The sequence below is a fragment of the Pogona vitticeps genome, chromosome 2 (assembly GCF_051106095.1).
Source record: "Pogona vitticeps strain Pit_001003342236 chromosome 2, PviZW2.1, whole genome shotgun sequence".
In the NCBI taxonomy this organism is placed as follows: Eukaryota; Metazoa; Chordata; class Lepidosauria; order Squamata; family Agamidae; genus Pogona; species Pogona vitticeps.
Window position 1 is genome coordinate 145,250,404 of NC_135784.1, and position 20,094 is coordinate 145,270,497.

The following is a 20,094-nucleotide window of genomic DNA, read 5'->3' on the forward strand; positions in this document are numbered from 1 at the left end:
GTCTAGCCTTCAGTTAAGCATCAAAATTAGTTATTCTTTTTAATCAAATGGCTGGAGAGCTGTTGTTGGATATCTGGGAATCTGCATTATACTGGGAAGCAGCCTCTGGGTTACAAACTGTGATGAATCCTAATATTTGTTTATTAACATGTTTATCTCTTAACAGTTGCAATTTCCAGTTCCCCTTAAAAAAATGTCAAGGCCATTTGGAATATCTCTGACTCACAACTTAATCTGTATCCTCTTCAAGTGCCTCCTCTCTTCATTAGCTCCTTTAACATGCCAGAAGCTGAGAGAATGAAAAGCTAACAGAAGATTGGATTGCACAACTAAGACTCTGCATTTTATAAAGATGACCTTCTCAACGCTATCCTCTGCATGTTTACTCAGAGGTAAGTCCCACTGAATCCAGTGGGATTTCCCAGCGAAGTAAGTACAGGATTGCCGACTTACGTCACTTAAATGTCCCTGTTACCTGGCTTCTGTTTACACACTAATCCATCAAGTATAAACTGTCCTTGGTGAACAGGAGGGCAGATATGGTATGAACTTAAGATTTCTAACATGTATGTATGTTTGCTTCACTATTACTGCCATTTCAGTCTCCTCTGTCATGTCTACAGCTGGAGAGGGATACAGCAAAACAGAACTATTGTGTTTTAGTGATATGGGAGCATAGCATTTGTTTAGATTAGAACAGACAGGCAGATCACAGGCAAAAGAGATGTTACTGCAGCAAACATCCAATTATCAAGCTGTGCTATTGACTCTCTAGGCCAGTCCGCTCACCAGAGTCAACTATTCTCCTTTTCTCTTAATTGTGAGCAAATAGGCAATCAATAAGTTTGGGCTTCCGCTAAGTGACAGCTCATTAATGGTTACTAATAGCTAGCTGAACAGGTAATGCTGCCCAAATCACACCCACGCATGGACACAGAGGCCGGGCAAATTATGGAGGGTGGGGAGATGGCCTATCTGTGCAATTGAATCTTGTGTCTGGGCAGAGAGATCCACCAGCAAGAACACCACAACAAAAATACCATGGACGTACAACAATATTGCAAATTTTTCTAGCAGCACACTGAATCTGGGAGTTGGTTCCTTCACAGGCTTACTCTTCCATCTGACCAAGATTCTACAGATGTCCCAACCCTGCAGTAACTTGGAGGTCTTCAACTCAGAGAATGCTTCAATGACCTTAAGAACAATCAATGTCTTGGCCCAGAACTGTAAGCCACCTTGGATCCTCTTGGGGAGAAAGGTGGTATAGATATATTTTAAATAAATAAATACAATTTTAATAATTGTCTCAGTCTCCAGAGCATTTTGCAGGATATCACACCAACACACAGCAACCCTCCTCATTGTTACAGGCAGAAGAACTCTGTATGGGCTCCTCCTAAAAACTGGAACAAAGAACTGGATTTCTGGATTGACTGCACTCCAAATACACAAGCTGAGATAATCAGCAAGAAGCATAACTTGCTACAAAATCTCAGCAAGTTGGTGTGTAATAAAACTGATAGATGCATATCCCTTTCTTTTCATCCACGTGGGAACAAATGATAGAGCCAAGATGAACTATGAAGGGATCACATCAGACTCTGAAGCTCCGAGAAGGAAACTCAAGGATTTGAGGGGCCAGATAATCTTCTCGTCCATCCTACCAGTACTCAGAAGAGGAATAGAAAGAGACAGCAAAATGTTCTGGGTGAACAACTGGCTATGAAGGTGGTGCCAATGCGAAGGATTAGGATTTTGGGACCATCGGACTCGCTTCCTGGAAGATGGAGTGCTGGCAATTAATGGATTGCATCTCACATGGACCAGCAAGAATGTGTATGAATGCGTAAACTGAATTTACAACAATGTGTAAAGAATGTGTAAACTGAATTGGAAGCGGAGCGGTATGAAACACTCCCCATCTCCACTACCATGAATCCAATTAGATTTCCCTCTTCCATGCTTTGTTCCGTATAATGAGACATAGTTTTACTCAGACAAACAGGATTTATTGAATCAGAATTTATCAACAGATCCTACATTAAACAGTTCTAAAACACTTTTTAACATTGCCCAGTGAACACCTACAGGTACATCTTTCCCTAAGTTCAAGGTTGCAGCCCCTTTATTTATGTCTATCGATGAAGGTCCTTGTCCATGACTGTTCCATGGACCTGTTTTAAATTAGTGTTGCAGCAGAGATGGTTCATAGGATCTCAACAGGAATAGACTAGAGAATCCCCCCTTCTTACATTCCCCCATTCATGGTGCTGTGGAGTCTGGCAGGCCTTCTCCCAAGTATTCAGCCAGACTTGGTTTGGCTGGCAGGCGTCCTTGTGAAGCTCCTACTTGGCCATGATGGCCATCTCTCCTTCTCTTCACTTTCTCTGCAAAAGGAGGGCTTCCGAAGTGGTTGTGGTTTTTGGTGATGCTCAGCCTCCTCCTTAGGTGAGTGAGTAGGGTTTTTAAAATGGATTGTTGTACTGTACCTTACTACATTGAATGTGTTTTGGTGCTGCTTATGGATTTTTTGGTATTGTATTCATTAATCCTTTTAGTATTGTTAATTATTTAAATATTGCCTTTTAATTGTTGTAAGCTGCTTCGGGTCCCTGTCTAAGGAAAAAAGCAGGTAAAAATATTGGCAGGTAGGTAGGTGGGTAGATAGGTAGGCAGGCAGGCAGGCAGGCAGGCAGGCAGGCAGGTACTCTTAAAAGGATAGTCTCTCCAGTCCATGGGTCTTCCTTCAAAATGTCTTCCCACTTTCTCTGGGGTTCTCTCTCCTCAGAAGTCTCTATATCTATTAAGCATGACTTTTCTTAGGGTTCCTCAACAGCATCACCCAAACTCTCCTCCTTTTCTGATTCTCCCTTATCTAAGGCTCCCTGTGTCCTCTCGGTAATGTCTGTCTCACCTTTGACTATCTCCTTTTCCTTTCCTTTGGTTCCTTCCCTTCCTGCTTCTAACTCTCCTTTATATATTTCATCTCCCAGGTACCCTTTTCTTCCTCTAGGACAGAGGTGAGCAATTAATTTCTATGGGGGGGGGGGACACATGAAAAATCTGAACTGTGTTCGGCGGCCGAACCAACTTTACTTAAAAATAAAATGAAACAGTGATGTTATGATTGTTTTGATTTTAAACTTGTTAATCTTCACAAATACTAAATAGGTTTTTTTGCGGTATGTTAAAGATAAGCAACTGATCAACTTTAGACAAAAAGTTGTAAATGGTTTTGATGTTCAGCTTGTTCAGTGAGAGAAATCCAGTCTGTGTTGGGCTTGAACAAATGCTTGAACACTGGAATGGAGCGACGACCGGCAGGCCAGACAGGAGCGGCTCGCGGGCCATATGTGGCCCTCGGGCCGCACTTTGTGCAGGTCTGCTCTAGGAGCTATTCCTCTTTCCACAGGCTTCTTCTGTTTCCTTTGCTTTCCTTTTCTCCTTATTCATCATATTCGAGAACTGTCTCTCCCGGGTTGATGGGAAAACTGGAGGTCTGAAACTTGTTGGATCCAGGTGAGAGGTGAACTGATAGCAGCCTTGTTGTCCCTACCGCTCTCCTGCTCCTCACAGAGGGAGAAACAAACTCAGAGGTAAAGACTGATGAAGGCTTATGCTGCACAATAAGAATAACAGAATAAGCAGCTCTAATGAGGCCCAATAATAGTCTTCATAAAAATGTACGAAGGAAAACAGACCACAAATCACACACTCTCCCATGCCTATATATTAATTGCAAAAGTATGGGAAATAAAAGTGGTCACTCTGTAAACACCTTGAAGACAGTGCAGTTATAATTAAAAGCCAACATGGATTTATCAAAACAAACAAAATCTAATGCCAGATTAACCTTATCTATCTTTTTTATGATGTAACTCCCTGGTAAATGGTGGAAATTCTATAGACATCATATATCTTTGACTTCAGCAAAGCTTTGACAAAGTGTTCCTTGAAGTTCTGATTAGCAAGCTAACTAGGTGTAGGTTGCATAGAACAACTATCAAGTGGATACACAGAACTGTACCCAGAGAGTGCTTATCCATAGAGTCTTGTGGGTAAACTGCAGTATTGCAATGAAGACTCTGCTCACAGAGTTCGATATTGGGCTCAGGTAGCTGGTTTGAAGTTGACTCAACGTTCAGTTCTTCCAAGGTTGATAAATTGAGTACCCAGCTTGTTGCGGGGGGGGGGGAGGCAAGGATGTGTTGCCTACATAATTAAATTGTAAACTGCCTAGGTGGTGAGCACTCCAACGCTGCAGGCACTCAAGAGTCAATACACTAATCTGTCAGATATACTTTGATTTGGATTCCTGCAATGAATAAGGGGTTGGACTCGATGGCCTTATAAGCCCCTTCCAACTCCATTACTCTATGATTCTATAATTCTATGATTCTAATGCCACCTGTAGCCTCAAAGCATAATCAGAGCACTGTCAAAGAGACAGACAAAGAAAGAGCTGAGGTTGTCATGAATCAACTGGATTACATATGGGAGACTAAGAGACAATTATGCAGCATTACCTTCTACAAGACCTTATCCATAGACCAAAAAAACCTGAAAAGTATTGGGCAAAATCAAAACAGATATTCCATAATAAATCTGCTTCACAATACTTTGCCCCTTTTTTCTATTGCAAAATACAACAGTATTCCTCTAGAATCACATGTCTTTCTCCCCACAAACATTCTAGGACATGCTTTACACAGTATTTAATTTGTGTATTTATTTACAGAGAAAAGTCCCACTGAACTCAGTTGGACTTGTTTCCTGATAAGTATGCTTAAGAATGTCATTTTAAAAGGCTGTTGCTTATTTGGGGACTCCCTGCCTCTCTTTAAAACAAACAACTTTGATTCCACAGTGCTCTCAAGGTTATAGTAAAAAAAAAAACGGTAAACAGGCAAGCAAGGTGGAGAGGGGTCAGAAAATGCACTATTTTGTTTGTGATGGAGTGAGCAGCAGGCACAGAGCCCTATTATCCCCTTCCCCATGGAGTCTCTCTGCTTTGCAAAGCAGCACATGGTAAAATCCAGCAGATGCAGCTTTGTCCTGCTTAATGCTGTTGCGATCTGCCAGGAAAGTAGGCAAATTTACGGGAATGTTTTTCAAATGGTGTGATCTGCAACACCAGAAACTAGTTTTCTGGGCATTCATCTGATATTTAAAGTCGTCAAACTTCCCCCTCAAATTTAAGCTTTTCCCATTCATTTAAAAATACAAACAATGTATCAGAATTAATTGGTTCACACTTTCATTTTTTTTCATTTAAGAGCTAAGAAAACTTCATCAGCTAAAATGACTTCTTCTATACCCTTACTAACAAAAGAACATTCTTATGGTCTTTCAGGTCAAGACATCTGATCTGTTCTTCACAAATGCTTTTTAATAACAAACTATTTCCAACACAAGGATAGAGCAGTAAGTAGATACTGTTTCCTATAGCAAAGCATAAACAAAAACACAGACCAGTGATTATGGAAATAGGTGTGAGAGGAATCTGGGTAAATTCAGGTAAAGCCCCATAATACAGTAACCCGGGGTCAGGGGAAAAGCTATCTTTTATATGGGTGGCCAAGCATCAAACAGTGCCCAGCAGTTGCAGTGTTTGATGCCACAACTACTAGGAACCACATCCCACACTACCTTGTCCCCAGCAACCTAACTTGCACGGAGTTCTCCCATTCTCAGTCTGCACCACTGCTGAAGACTGTGGAAAACTCATTGGCAGCCAGTAAGGCCATGTGCACTCTGCCAAGTCTTGTGCAACAAGGAAGCGGATGAGCTGCAGTGCGTGTCCTCCACTCCCTCCTTCCCTCTACACTGAATGATGAGTCCGAGCGCATGCATCCACCAACCATCTTCCCTTCCCCTCATTCTTGGCAGTGCAATATGCCAATATTTAACAAACTCATCACGCATAAAATGTCTTCATACTAAGTCCACATACTGAGAATGAGTAGAAATGGGTGCCTAGGCTTTAAAGAAAAAAAAGATGAAGGTTTTCCTCTATCCTGTTCTACCCTGGGCAAGGCAGATGTGACTTCTGGCTAGAAGAGCACGAAACCAGGGAAAAGCCAAAGTCAAAGAGGCAGGTCCTGAAGACCCTACTGCAGCAGATAACCTGGGCAGGAAAATCCAAAGCCACTGTTTAATATCAGTACAAATATCAAGCCATGTTGATAGCTGCTGTGATCTACAAGGAGGATCCAAAGGTGTAGTCCAAAAGTCTAGGCGTAGCTAGTCACAGTTCACAATCAGCAGCAAAAGACTCAGGACACAGGAGGCAAGTATCATCTCCAGCAGCTTGCAGCTAACTTAAAACTATAGCCCCACCAGGTACTCAGCTGCAGGTTTTGGATCTCCCTTGGGAGGAACAGACTCCTTCCAAGAAGACCCCATTCTCCTGAGGAAGCTCTTTCTATTGAAAAGTTCTTACTGGCAGCTAATCATTTTGCCTTGGGGCTTCAAGCCTGGCTCCTACCTTCTGCCTTTTGTATTCCAATGGACTGGGCAGAGGTCCACCTGCTCCTCTGACTCCGCCCCCTCTGTCACAGGCTTGGTCTACTGGCTCCCCAAGGATCCAGGTCGGTGGTGATGAGCAGTTCTACTGGGTGCTGGAGTATTGGGTTCCTCCTTGCTAGAGGAGTCCTATGATAGAGTCATGGCATCGTCCACCACCGAGCTCACACTGAGATTTGTCTGATTGCCTGGAGGATTACGATTCCCTGTGGCTCCAGCCCACGCTAGATATAATTGGATGCCTGTATGCTTACCAGTAATAGGTAGGTTCTACATAAGTAACAAATAAGTTCTATAAAAATATGAAGGGGAGAAGAAACAAAAATTCAATAATTTGGACAGATGTTGTTGGGGCCATAAGGTACCAAGCATATATATGGCAGGCACCCTGGCAAGTTGCTATGAAACAATTTATGTGACTTCTCTTGTGCACACATAAAATCCCAACAAGATTTTGGCCAAATGTCCATCCTGGAACTAAGCTTAATTGTAGACCTTATGGCTCCAGCAACATCTGGACAAATAATTGAATTTCTGGTTCTTCTGTCCTAGGTTTTTTGCAGAACCTACAGTGATGGAGAACTTGACAGTTCACACATTTCTATGTAATCTTAATTGGTGCTGATAAAGATACTGACTTTTTGTGCTTTTCAGTTTTATTTTACTATCAAGAGTCATTTACATCACAATCATTACAAAAGTGAGGGGTGCTGGATCTCTTTCCCCATTCTACAAATTGACTAAAGGGCAAGAATGAGAAATCTGCTTAAGTCTCCACCATTTTACCTCTTCATTTATTTGTACGATTTCTTATATAGCTTTTCTGTGAGAGGCAGCAAGCCAGTGCTAAACCCTTAAAACAACAAAGTCATTAAAACAGCAGCATCAGAGAAAACAGAACACAAGAACACTGCTACGAGAACGCTAAAAGGCCAAGTTAATAATATGTGCTTTCAGATATGATTTACTAAAAATTACTCATAAAGCCGCTCAATTAACCCTAATTTCTGAAGGATATGTCTTGAATAGTTCAGTTCTGTCTATAGCTGAGCATTTCAGTAGTACGGATGGGGGAGGAAACCATGTTATTCCATTGTAATCTGTCTTTTCACACAGCTAATTGACATCATTGTGGCACAGGTTTTCTGGCATGGTGGTGGGAGTAAATAATGGGTTGAATTTCTGTCTGCGGTGGAGCTGTTAAAAATTTATTAAGCCATGCCAGATTGTGAATATTTAATGGCATGGTAGGTGTGATCCATTTTTAAAACTATGCATATCTCAAGGCAGGTTATCCACAATACTATATTCTACACTGAGGAAGAGCGGAGGACAAGTACAAGTAGCTCCAGAGCTAATGAAGTGGTTGGGCCAAAGCTAAAAAGATGCTCAGCTGCGAACACACGTGGAAGTGAAAGGAAAGTCTGATGCTGAAAGAAAAGTACTGCATAGGAACCCGGAATGTAAGATCTATGAAGCTTGGGAAGCTGGATGTGGTCAAACAGGAGATGGCAAGAATAAACATTGACATCCTGGGCATCAGTGAACTAAAATGGACAGGAATAGGCAAATTCAATTCAGATGATTATCATATATGCTACTGTGGGCAAGAATCCCGTAGAAGAAATGGAGTAGCCCTCAGAGTGGGAAAAGCTGTACTGGGATACAATCTCAAAAACGATAGAATGAATTCAATACGAATCCAAGGTAGACCTTTCAACATCACAGTAATCCATGTTTATGCACCAATCATCAATGCTAAAGAGGCTGAAATTGACCAATTCTATGAAGACTTACAACACCTTCTAGAACTAACACCAAAGGAAGATGTTTTTCTCATTATAGGGGGCTGGAATGCTAAAGTAGGGAGTCAAGAGATAAAAGGAACAACAAGGAAGTTTGGCCTTGGAGTTCAAAATGAAGCAGGGCAAAGGCTAATAGAGTTTGGTCAAGAGAACAAGCTGGTCACCACAAACACTCTTTTCCAACAACCCAAGACGTGACTCTACACATGGACATCACCAGATGGGCAATACCAAAATCAGATTGATTATGTTCTCTGCAGGCAAAGATGGAGAAGTTCTATACAGTCAGCAAAAACAAGATCATCAACTTCCTATAGCAAAACTCAAGCTTAAACGGAAGAAAATAGGAAAAATCACCAAATGGCTAACATGTGCTGGATTATGGAGAAAGCCCGAGAGTTCCATACAAACATCTACTTCTGCTTCATTGACTATGCAAAAGCCTTTGACTGTGTGGACCACAGCAAACTATGGCAAGTTCTTAAAGAAATGGGAGTGCCTGACCACCTTATCTATCTCCTGAGAAATCTATATGTGGGACAGGAAGCAACAGTTAGAACTGAATATGGAACAACTGATTTGTTCAAAACTGGGAAAGGAGTACAACAAGGCTGTATATTGTCCACCTGCTCATTTTAGATGTAGAATACTATCATGCAAAAGGCTGGATTGGAGGAATCCCAAACCGGAATTAAGATTGCCGGAAGAAATATCAACAACCTCAGATATGCAGATGATAGCACTCTGATGGCAGAAAGTGAAGAGGAATTAAAGAACCTCTTAATGAGGGTGAAAGAGCTCAAAAATGGTCTGAAGCTCAACATCAAAAAAACAAAACAAAACCAAGATCATGGCCATTGGTCCCATCACCTCCTAGCTAATAGAAAAGGAAGATGTGGATGCAGTGAAAGATTTTACCTTCTTGGGCTCCATGATCACTGCACATGGTGACAGCAGCCACAAAATTAAAAGACGCCTGCTTTTTGGGAGGAAAGCAATGACAAACCTCAACAGCATCTTACAAAGCAGAGACATCACCTTGCCGACAAAGGTCAGGATAGTCAAAGCTATGGTTTTTCCAGTAGCAATGTATGGAAGGGAGAGCTGGACCATAAAGAAGGCTGACCACCAAAGAATTGATGCTTTTGAATTGTGATGCTGGAGGAGACTCTTGAGAGTCCCCTGGACTGCAAAGATAACAAACCTATCCATTTTGAAGGAAATCAACCCTGAGTGCTCACTGGAAGGACAGATCCTGAAGCTGAGGCTCCAATACTTTGGCCATCTTATGGGAAGAGAAGACTCCCTGGAAAAGACCCTGATTTTAGGAAAATGTGAAGGCAAGAGGAGAAGGGGACGACAGAAGATGAGGTGGTTGGACAGTGTCATCGAAGCGACCAACATGAATTTGACACAACTCCGGGAGGCAGTGGAAGACAGGAGGACCTGGCGTGCTCTGGTTGATGGGGTCATAAAGAGTTGGTCACAACTTAAACAAGAACAAATATTGTACACAGTTCTGAAAAACCGGATGATAATGCCACTGGGGAAACTTTAGGAAAAGAATTAATGCCCTTTTTTAAGTGTTTTGTTTTGAGATAAAGACATCCCACTTTTGGAAATTGTTCATTATGTGTAGTAAGTGCAGAGTTCTAGTTTTTTGAAACAAAAAACCTGAACAGAATTTTGCAAGACCTGAGGGCTGACAAATTCATTTTATGTCATTAACTTTCATGAATTAAGAAGCAAATTCCTCATATGAATGAAGTGCTGTTCTCAACTGGAAGTGGAATGTACTCCCCATTCTCACACAGGGGTATGCAGAAAACAGAATTACAAGTAACGAGATCGGATGGTGATGCCATGAAAAAAAAATAGTCTGTAAGAGTTCTATGAGATGCTTGAGGTGATCATTGACAGTAGCGGTTGGTGACAAGACCACCATAGCGTTGGCAGGTTAATACAGTATATAATCCGTCTTCTCGTGAGAAAGTATTCCAGCCTAAGTGTTAATAAAACTTCCTGATGCGTTGTTGTTTCATACTGTTGGGAAACAGCAAACACTAACAGATTAGGTCTGTTATTTTGTGGGAATGTCAGAATCAAACGAGTGGCATGACGCAATTACTCCACCCGGCTCTGCCACAATTCTACGCCTCATCGCTGAAAACCCTTGGCAAATATACACACACTTCCTGAACCACCCGCTTCACTTTTACAGAATACCGATTTGTGCACCGTAGAAACTACGCTGCACAGCGGGCTGGTTTTCAAGTGGCTGGAGAGCCCTAGTGGGCGGGGCCACGTCTGTTTGAGAGACACGTGTACAGAGGAACCAGGAAGTAGCTGCCGGAATTCGAGTACTGTACTGTACCTGCGGGAACGTGCAACGGTGGCCCTACAGTTGGTGCATGTAGTGAGTTAATGGTGTGTATGTGTGCGTTTTTGAATGGAATGGGTTATTATATCGGTTGTTGACTCCAGAGATATATTAGAAAGGAACAGCTAGTGAATCTGGATCTTCTGTTGCCTCTTACAGTTTTGAAGAAGAAAGAGAACTAAACCGGCGTTAGAGCCAATTAGAATTGTTTTAGATCCGAAAATCCCCTGCTGGCAGATGTATATTTTAGTTGTCTGGATAACAGGATTGTGTAAAACCTTTAAGGCGAAAGGTCGCCTTCTTGAATGAAGGTTGGTTTTTGGTGATGGTGGTCTTTTTTTCTTTTTTCTTTTTTTTTTTTTACACTTTGGCAAGTAGGCTCATTCATTCCTTTGGATGCAGCTGAGGAGGTCTGTCCATGCACAGCTGAAATAACAGATATGCAAACCAGATCTGGTGTGTTACAAATTTATGGTGCATTCATTATGCATATCAATTCAGAAGTAAAGTTCTTTCGGTGCAGGGGGCCTTACTCCTTGATATGTTGCGTGTACAGTTGTGGCCACTTGCTCAGGTCTGTTTGTCAACTTGGTGAGATTCAGCTGCCTGTCGGATTGGAAGAGGAGGCACCTCCCCATGAGCTCCAGCTTAACTTTTGTACAGAAATTTACTTGTCTAATGGAATCTTGTGGCATAGCTTGATTGTAGATAAGAACTTTGTGATTGTGTTTTTTTCAAATCCCCCAGTGTGATTTATGTGTGCCATCTGCACAGGAAGTATGCATTCTTGTGCCATGCTGGTCAAGTTATGTAATGATGAATTGCTGTCATGTGTGTTGTGTTTCTCCTTGGGATTAACGAGCAGCATTTATATTCACCACATATTTTATTTATTTCAGTATGCATACCCTACCCTTCTGTGTCAAAGCACTTCCAAGGTGGCTAACAAGGTAATACAGCCATAGCGGTAATTGTCCGAGTGCAGCAAACCAATGAAATAGCAGGGCAAAAATCTGTAGTTAAAATGATTTAATTGAAGAATTAAGTTAGAAAAACGACTGTGGGATGGTCATATCTTTGGGTGTCACAGCAAGGTTGTCAAGGAAGTGCCAGGCACTGGGGAGAGGGAGAGCATTGTTTAAGTGGGGTGCAGCATCTGAAAAGGTTCTCTATCTGAAGGTGGGTTTTTTATCTTGGTGCATCTGCAGTCCAGTTAAGGCAGTCACAAAAAGCAAACAAGCAACGGACCAGATTCTGAAACCAATCCATAGTTAGTTGATCATACTGTTATTCCTTAATTATAACAATGTTAAGTTTTTGCTACAGGAGGACTCCCATTTATTTCTTTGTTCCAAAGTAACAATGCCAAGACCCACACCAGCTTGGTATCTTGCAGGTTCAGTTTCTGAGGCGGAGGCTTTATTTGCTGCTGTTGCTATAAAAAATTTAGGGCACACTTTGGCAAATTACTTTGGTTTCAACTAGTTTGATGAGCTCAGTAAATGTACAACCAAAAACTCATTTTATAGTTTCACTGTCTATGAAGCTTTTTGGTAAAACAGTACAGTAGAAATAAAATACGTAACTAAATTAATGTGATTATTATTCCTTGCATCCCTTTCTAACTTTTCTTCCAAGGACCTAAAGGAGGTATAATCCAATTCTACACACTTTATACTTTCACATGAGAACTTCCTAATAACCAATTTAAGTATTAACAGCTAACTGTAATGTTAGTTCTAACTAGAATAGAGCCATTGAAATGAATAGAACCTCTTAGTTCCGGGTATTCAAGTGCCTGTGATTTCAGTGGGTTTACTGTTGGTGGGATATTAGATTTAGCCACGTGACGTTATCATATTGAGTATAATTCATGACATGATAAGGTCACAGGGTTAAACCCAATAGTCCGACTATTATATTTATAGAGGTAAGAGTTATAATTATGGATTACAGAAGCATTGATTTCAGTAGCCCTGACGTGTTCACATTAAATGGGCCCTAAAAATTTACAGACAATTGGATCTTGGCCACTTTTTTTTTTCCAAATAGACTAGTCCTATGCCTCAGTTTTGCCAGGGTGGGGATAAGATGTTGTTACACTTTGATAAAGCCACAGTCTTATCTAATCCTGGAAATGCACAGAGGAAAAAAAATCCACGAAACAGATCATGGTGGGGAAACGGTGGGTGTGCCTGTCCTAGAGGAAGTATTTTCACAGGCCACCGGCTAGGTGAGTCACAGATCTGGGCAGATGGCAAGCCTTCCAGTATCTTTCCATGGAGCAAGGGGTTGAGGAGGAAGAGACATTTGCTCAAGCCCCACTCTTTTGAGATTTGCTACAAAAGAGTCATGTTATGGTTTAAAAAAAGAGAAGATTGTCTTGAACCCACATTGCAAGCTCCACACTACAGTTTTCTAATCAGTCAGCTAAGACAGGGACACACTGTGGAATGTTTCTCTTTTCCCCAACGTAGCCAAGATCAGGACTTTGAGATGGAATCTAACACGAGGAGGAAAAGCTCCCATTTTACATGCAGCGTAAATGCAGTGTGATGCTAGGTGAGGAGTGAGTGTGTGGGGCCAGAAATCACGTGCCAGGTATATTGGAGTCATTTGGGAAGAGTGTTGTGCATACCAATAAAGTGACCGTTTCATAGGCCAACCAGCTCTTTTACTGTCTCACAGCAACCTACTGTATGTGCCTGAATTCCAAGTCCCACCATCCTGTCTGTCTTGTCTTATAGACCCAGCCCTATTGTGTAGTACTCTAGCAACAGTCATTGCTCCTTTCCTACATCATCTCTCCCCATACCCACTTATATATCTGAAATACCTTGCAGCACTCCCCCCCAATTCCATCTGTGTATTCTGAAAGACAGTGCAGCAAATTTAAATGAGAAGGGATGGGAGATGCCACTGGATAACACCAGAAGGTATAATTATGCTAATAGGATTTCAGCCTCAGCTTCCGGAGTTTGTACGTGAATTGTCTAGACAACCTTTCATGTAAGTTGTTCAGTGGTACAAAGGGGTGCTAATAAGTATTGAGCCTTTCCCCCCAAAAATTGAGCTAGGAAACTGTAACTGCCACACTATTCTACATATTCCCCCAGGAAGTCAATGCACTTGCGACATCTCTCCTGCAGCTTCTTAAGTCCCTGCAAATAAAATTCTTCCGACTGCTGGTGTAACCACTCTTTGCAGCATTAGTTGCCTCCAGAACACTCCCAAATCATTGTCCCTTTAGGTATTTTTTGAGTTTGGGGAAAAGATAATAGTCAGAAGGAGCCAGGTTGGGAGAATAGAGTGGATGGGTCGTCACTTGAAAGCCTAAGGAGGTCAGTTTTGCCATTGTTTCACCTGCAGTGTGTAATGAGGCATTGTCATGCAACAGGATGACACCTTTGGAGAGCTTTCCTCAATGTTTTTCCTTGATGTTTTGCCTCAACTTTGTCAGTAAAGCACAGTAATATTTTGCATTGATGGTTGAACCCTGTTGGAGGTAGTCCACCAGCATAACTCCCTTCTTATCCCAAAAAAACTGTTGCCATTTGCTTCTGCACCGACCTTTGCACTCAGACTTCTTTGGCCTGGGGGAACCACTGTGCCTCCATTCCTCAGACTGTTCCTTTGTCTCAGGATCATAACAGTAGATCCATGTCTCATCACCAGTTAACAGTTTGCCCAGGAAATTTGATTCATATCTTGCAAAATATTCCAAAACAGCCACAGATGACTCCTCTTTTGTTTGGTTGTCAACAGTTTGGGGGTCCACTTTGCTGCCAGCTTTCTCATTTCCAAGTCAATTGTGGATAATGGCACCAACTCTCTCATATGATATTCTCAGATATATCGCAATAGTTTTGGCTGATATTCGGAGGTCCTCCATGATCATGTCATGGATGGCTTTCACATTTGCAGGCACAGAGACAGAAACGTGTACAGGAAACCACTGGGAGAGGTCATCAGGAGGTTTGGGATGAGGAGTCAGCAATATGCTGACGATACTCAGCTCTACCTCTCGTTTTCCACCAATCCAGGTGAGGCGGTTTTTGTGCTAAACTCGCGTCTGGACCTGATAATGGACTGGATGAGGTTTAATAAATTGAAGTTCAATCCAGAGAAGACGGAACTGCTGTTAGTGGGTGCTTTGCTGGACAGGCTGAAGGGCCATTTCCCTATCCTGAATGGGGTTACACTCCCCCTAAGGGACAGGGTCCGCAGCTTGGGGGTTTTCCTGGACCCCAGTCTAACACTGGAAGCCCAGGTGGACTCGGTGGCCAGGGGCGCCTTCCTTCAGCTGCGGAAATTATACCAGCTATGGCCCTACCTGGACGAGCGGAGTCTCATGACAGTCACACACGCACTGGTAACATCTTGCATAGATTACTGCAATGCGCTTTACGTGGGGCTGCCTTTGAAGATGGTCCGGCAACTGCAACTGGTCCAGAATCGAGCTGTACGGCTGGTGAGTGGTGGGGCCGCTAAGGGACACATCAAGCCAATTCTGTTTAAATTACATTGGCTACTAGTTGCTGCCCAGGCCCAATTCATGCGTGTTTTGACATATAAAAGCCCTAAATGGCTTGGGCCCTGGATACCTGAAGGACTGCCTCCTTTCATATGAACGTACCCAGGAGTTAAGATCTAGCCAGGGGGCCCTTTTGAAAGAGCCATCCCTCAAGGAGGTAAGACAAAGGGCCTTTTCAGCACCTGCCCCGGACTATGGAACACCCTCCCGACTGAGATTCATCTGGCGCCGACGCTGATGAGATTTTGGTGCCAGGTCAAAACCTTCCTGTTCCAGAAGGCTTTTAATTGAAATAATATCAGCTCTGGGTCTTGGTGGCAATTTTTAGAGTATATATTTTAATTGTCTTATCTTTTTTTTAAATTTTAATTGTTGTAAGCCGCCCAGAGACCTTTGGGTAGTGTGGGCGGCATAAAAGTTAAATAAGTAAGTAAATAATTAAATAAATAAACAGGCCTTCCACTGGGTTTTTCACTTTCAACACCAAAATGGCCAAGTTGTTCAGTATTAGTAGGCAGGCTAGATTAATGTGATTCCATCTGTGCACTTCTGTGACATGCTATCTGTAAATGGATGGATGATGTATCGGTGTAGATATGCTACGTGTTCTGAATATAATCACATTATACTGGTTTAAATGTAAAGACATGCTGTCCAGTGTCTATCTATGACTGTATTCTGATTTTACAGAGGAGAAATGGTGCAATGAAGGTGGTTTCTCTTAGCATCTTTCCAGAATAATTCTGTGGTTGAAGTGGGATTTGTTCTAACAACTTTGTTATTTATTCAAGCTCACTGCCTCTTCAACTGGAATCACCTCTGTAATGAGATGCAAATCACATTTAGAAAATTAAGTGACTAAATAGGTTGACCTTTTCCTTTGGCAATGACAGCAGCAGGTATGGAACCTCTGGAAATGTGTTTGGAAAGTGGTGCTTCTGTAAGGGAAGAAAACATTTTAAAAATGACTTTAGATTTTGAATGTTTTGCATCTAATGGCCTCTACCTTCCCCCCTAGATTGTCAAATCCACGACTACTCAGTATGTTATTAGGATACAGTCCAGTGATGCAAGCCCTGTTAGGAACCTTCTTGACATGGGGACTGACAGCTGCTGGTGCAGCCCTTGTGTTTATCTTTTCCAGTGGGCAGGTGAGTCTTGTATACCAGGTCATCTTTCATGATGCCATGTGGAAGCAGAGAATGTAGAACTGGGCCCTTTGCAGTGTAATTGTGACTAAGTCCTGGTTGTGACATGCAGAACATGATAGTGGGTGAGGGTAGACGATTTCACATTAAAACTGGATCCTTCTAAATCCGAGTCAGGGGCAATGTGGCTTTTCAGATATTCTTTGAATGTAACATCTATCAGGCCTCACAGAAATAGGGAAATCAACAGAGCCTGAAAAATGCACTTGTCTGTGACGAATCAAAAATGCTGCTTGGTGAGTCACAGCTCCCTCCCTGCCTGCCTCCTTCCCCTTCGCCTCTCTCTCTCTAATCCTGCCATCCTCCCCTCCTCCCTCCCATTGCAAAAGGAAAACTGCCCTCTTCTCTCGAGAAGAGAGTCCGAGCAGTACATAGAGATATAGCTCTGCAGAAGAATGTAGAGTAGTCCCATGCTGGAGAATATGGAGATTCCCTGCTCCCAATTTCAACTGAATGAGGACATATCCTGGGAGGGAATTGTGGCTCCTTAAGAGGTCAGGAGCTTTTGCTTTCAGTTTTATTTTTGCTGAAGACATTCCAAAAAAAAGGCATTCAAAATACAAGCTTCCTGACCCCACAGGCATGCAGGTAATAAAGCAACCCAAGTCTGAGGGTATAAATCAGTGATTTCCAGTCCCAATACATTGCAAGGCTATAGTCCGGTCATGCTGACTGGTGAAATATTTGACTGACTGGTGAGACATTCTAAAAATTTTCAAGCCCTAGAAATCAGTATGTTTGAAGTACAGCTTGGCTGCTGGTGATGTTGAGGGAGACATTCTGGGAGTTAATTAAAAAAAGGAACTTTTCCCTTTTGTGATCCCTCAGCATTTGCTATGTTGAGGTTAGTGGGATTTACAGTTCAAAAATTAAATGCTGCAGCATTGATTTAGCTAACACAATATGATACAGCAAGAATGGTGTAGCTCGGCAGTCTCCAACTGTTTTTGGTCTGCGGACCAGCTGGGGAAGGCGGGGCACCCCCTGCGCTAATGTGCATGCACAAACAAGAATGTGCCCTCTCTCGCACGAGTGCGTGCATGCCTGTATGAGTATCATGCTGCCATTTGCACATGCGCATGAGCACTCACTCGCATGCATGTGCTCACACGGACATGCTGGAGCGCACGTGCAGGCACAAATAGGCTGTGCGGGGGTGAGTGCGAGTGGGGCGGGAGGTCTGTATTGGCGGCCCGGTCCAACTCAGACCACGGACCAGCACAGGCTGCGGACTGGGGGTTGGGGACCTCTGGTGTAGCTAACCCAGGAAAGACCGATAAATGTCATTGTGGTGTGAGCTTCAGCAGGTGAGGTCCTTCATCAAACAAAGAACTTTGTTTTGTTTCTAAAAAATACTGTATCTCTTTTCTTCATAATGTTATATGAAAGAAGTTCAACTGCTACTAGAGCAGATGCTTCTCAATGTCTAAAGAGCTTGCTTCTTCTACTTAGGCATTCAGGAAAAACATGTGTTTCTGTTCCCCTCTAAGCAATGACAGATCTGTTCCCTTGGGGGCACATCCTCGAGAATCTTTTATCCTTTTGAAAAAGCAGACATGAGATTGCAAAAGTTGCAGGCCAGCCCCAATCTGTTTTTGACCCTTTAAAAACGTTTTTAATGATAACTTTGCTTAGTACAATATATTTGCAATATAGTTTTAAAAGAAGTTCCCCCTTTTGCTTTATGCCTTTCTTACCACTTCCCTAGTCCAGGTTGCTGTGTGAATTTAGTGGAAATAATCCTTGAATAATAGATGTATGTAAAGATCACATTAGCTTTTTCTTGCTTGGAAGAAAATAGAATTAAATTAAGGAGATACCCACTGAAGCAGTTGGGATTAATGAACGTGTTAGTGTTTCTAATTAAACTGGTTCTGATTGAATAAAGTTCAATGAGAATAAGTTACCTATTGAATAAGTTACTTTTTCACTCACATATTTATGCCCTACAAGTCATCACAAAGAAGCTTACAATATGTTCATGAAGACAAATATCATTTAAAACAATAACTAATTGAACAACAATTTCATAAAATTTTAATTACAGAAATGAAGCAACAGCAGTTAAAAATAAAACTCAGTGTAGCACATATACCTCAGTGTAATCTCAGAGCCATTTACTCAGATGTAATTCCCACTGGGCTCAGTAGGACAAACTGTCTAGTAAGTAGGTTTAGGATTGTATTGCAGAACAAATTATTGGACATGTAGTTAATTAATCTGTCTCCCAAAGGACCATTATATAGCTATCTTTAGCTTTTCTGTCTTACAATATCCTTTTTATTGAGAGACCATGAAATATTGAAGGCTTTGGTAGCTTCTTGTGATCTGTGTTTGGTTGGAGGTGTACAAACAATTGTAATCATGCACACTTGTTGCTTTCATATAAACCACCCTGCAAGATCCAATGTGGTGTTTGCATGTGCAGATAGACTGGTGCAGATCTGACACCATGAAATATGGTCCTTGTATCACTTGAGGTTCAGAGATGTTCAAATAAAGTCACCTCTCACCTTCTGCAGGAGCAGTTAATATTGATGAAAGTTATGGGATTATGCTGGGGCACATTGACACAAAAGAAAACTTGAGTCTATCCCCAGTTGTATTCTTGAAGGCTTTCACGGCCGGGATCCGTTAATACTCAACTGTCCCACAAACTGCACCAGAGCACAAACAGAGTTCTGACTCCTGTCCTCTGAAGATTCCGGCCACAGAGACTGGTGAAATGTTAGGAAGAACAACCTTCAGAACACGGCCAAAGAGCCCGAAAAACCTACAACAACCATATTCCCAATTCGGTAGAAGTAGTATTTGAAGCCACCATTCCACTGTAAGACATATAGATTGAGAGTAATATTCAGTTCACCTACTTAAACATTGAAACAGGCCTTTCCTTAGCATTATGACTTTTTAAAATGTTTTGCTTAAAACACGGATACCTGAACCAGGGCTGTGTATAGCTTGTACTCTTATTTATGTCGCTTTGAACCATGGAAGGATGAGATGAGTAAAGAGATCTCGTTCTTTCATCTTTTGGATGTGCATATGAATTAGTAGTTGAAGGTCTTGGAATTAGTGTTAAAAGACTTGGTCAGTCATGAACTTGCATGTCACAATCAATTTATATTTTTGGAAATTGACAAGTAAAATTGCTGGAGCATAGAACGTCAGAGCAAAACAGGCTGAAGTGTATTAGAACAGCAAATAGGGTAGGTGAATACACTCTTCTTTTTAGAACAAGATACAAACAAGTGGGTGGTACGGTGTACTGTATTATGTTGATGATCAGGAGTTTAACTACTTTGTTGAATTCTGGTTAGATTTCTGACTACTGAATTGGTGCTCTAGTTAGCATGGCAAGTAGCTGTATCTTCCCTGTTCTAGCCATTTATAATCAAATTTCTTTAATTTGCAGAGAAGGATCCTAGATGGGAGCCTGGGCTTTGCTGCAGGGGTAAGTATAGCACTCCATTGTTTCTCTTAATGTGACCTGTATGCGGTCTTGATCTTTTCTCCTCAGCTGCTACTGGTGCTTCGTCTGCATGCCTTGTAGTGTTAGTGTTTCTTGCATAAGCATGTCAGAGCTAATTATACCTATGTGAGATATCAGAAGCACTTGGCCACTTTGTTTCACGCTGT

The 20,094-nt window shown here is 42.0% G+C and overlaps 1 protein-coding gene across 5 annotated transcripts in view; it reads left to right on the top strand.

Annotated features, from left to right (window-relative positions):
- Positions 1-298: 298 nt before the first annotated feature.
- SLC39A11 (solute carrier family 39 member 11) overlaps positions 299-20,094 on the top strand; it is a 393,771-nt gene continuing 373,975 nt past the window's right edge. For 2 of the 5 annotated variants that reach the window (XM_072990762.2, XM_072990763.2), the window contains exons 1-4: positions 10,655-10,760; positions 11,613-11,663; positions 16,266-16,398; positions 19,871-19,909. In XM_072990762.2, the coding sequence (XP_072846863.2) occupies positions 11,614-11,663; positions 16,266-16,398; positions 19,871-19,909 (222 nt within the window). In that variant the 5' untranslated portion in view covers positions 10,655-10,760; position 11,613. Of the gene's footprint in view, positions 393-3,595; positions 10,761-11,612; positions 11,664-16,265; positions 16,399-19,870; positions 19,910-20,094 lie in introns of those variants that run through there. The other 3 variants (XM_072990765.2, XM_078384320.1, XM_072990764.2) reach the window with 2 other exon arrangements.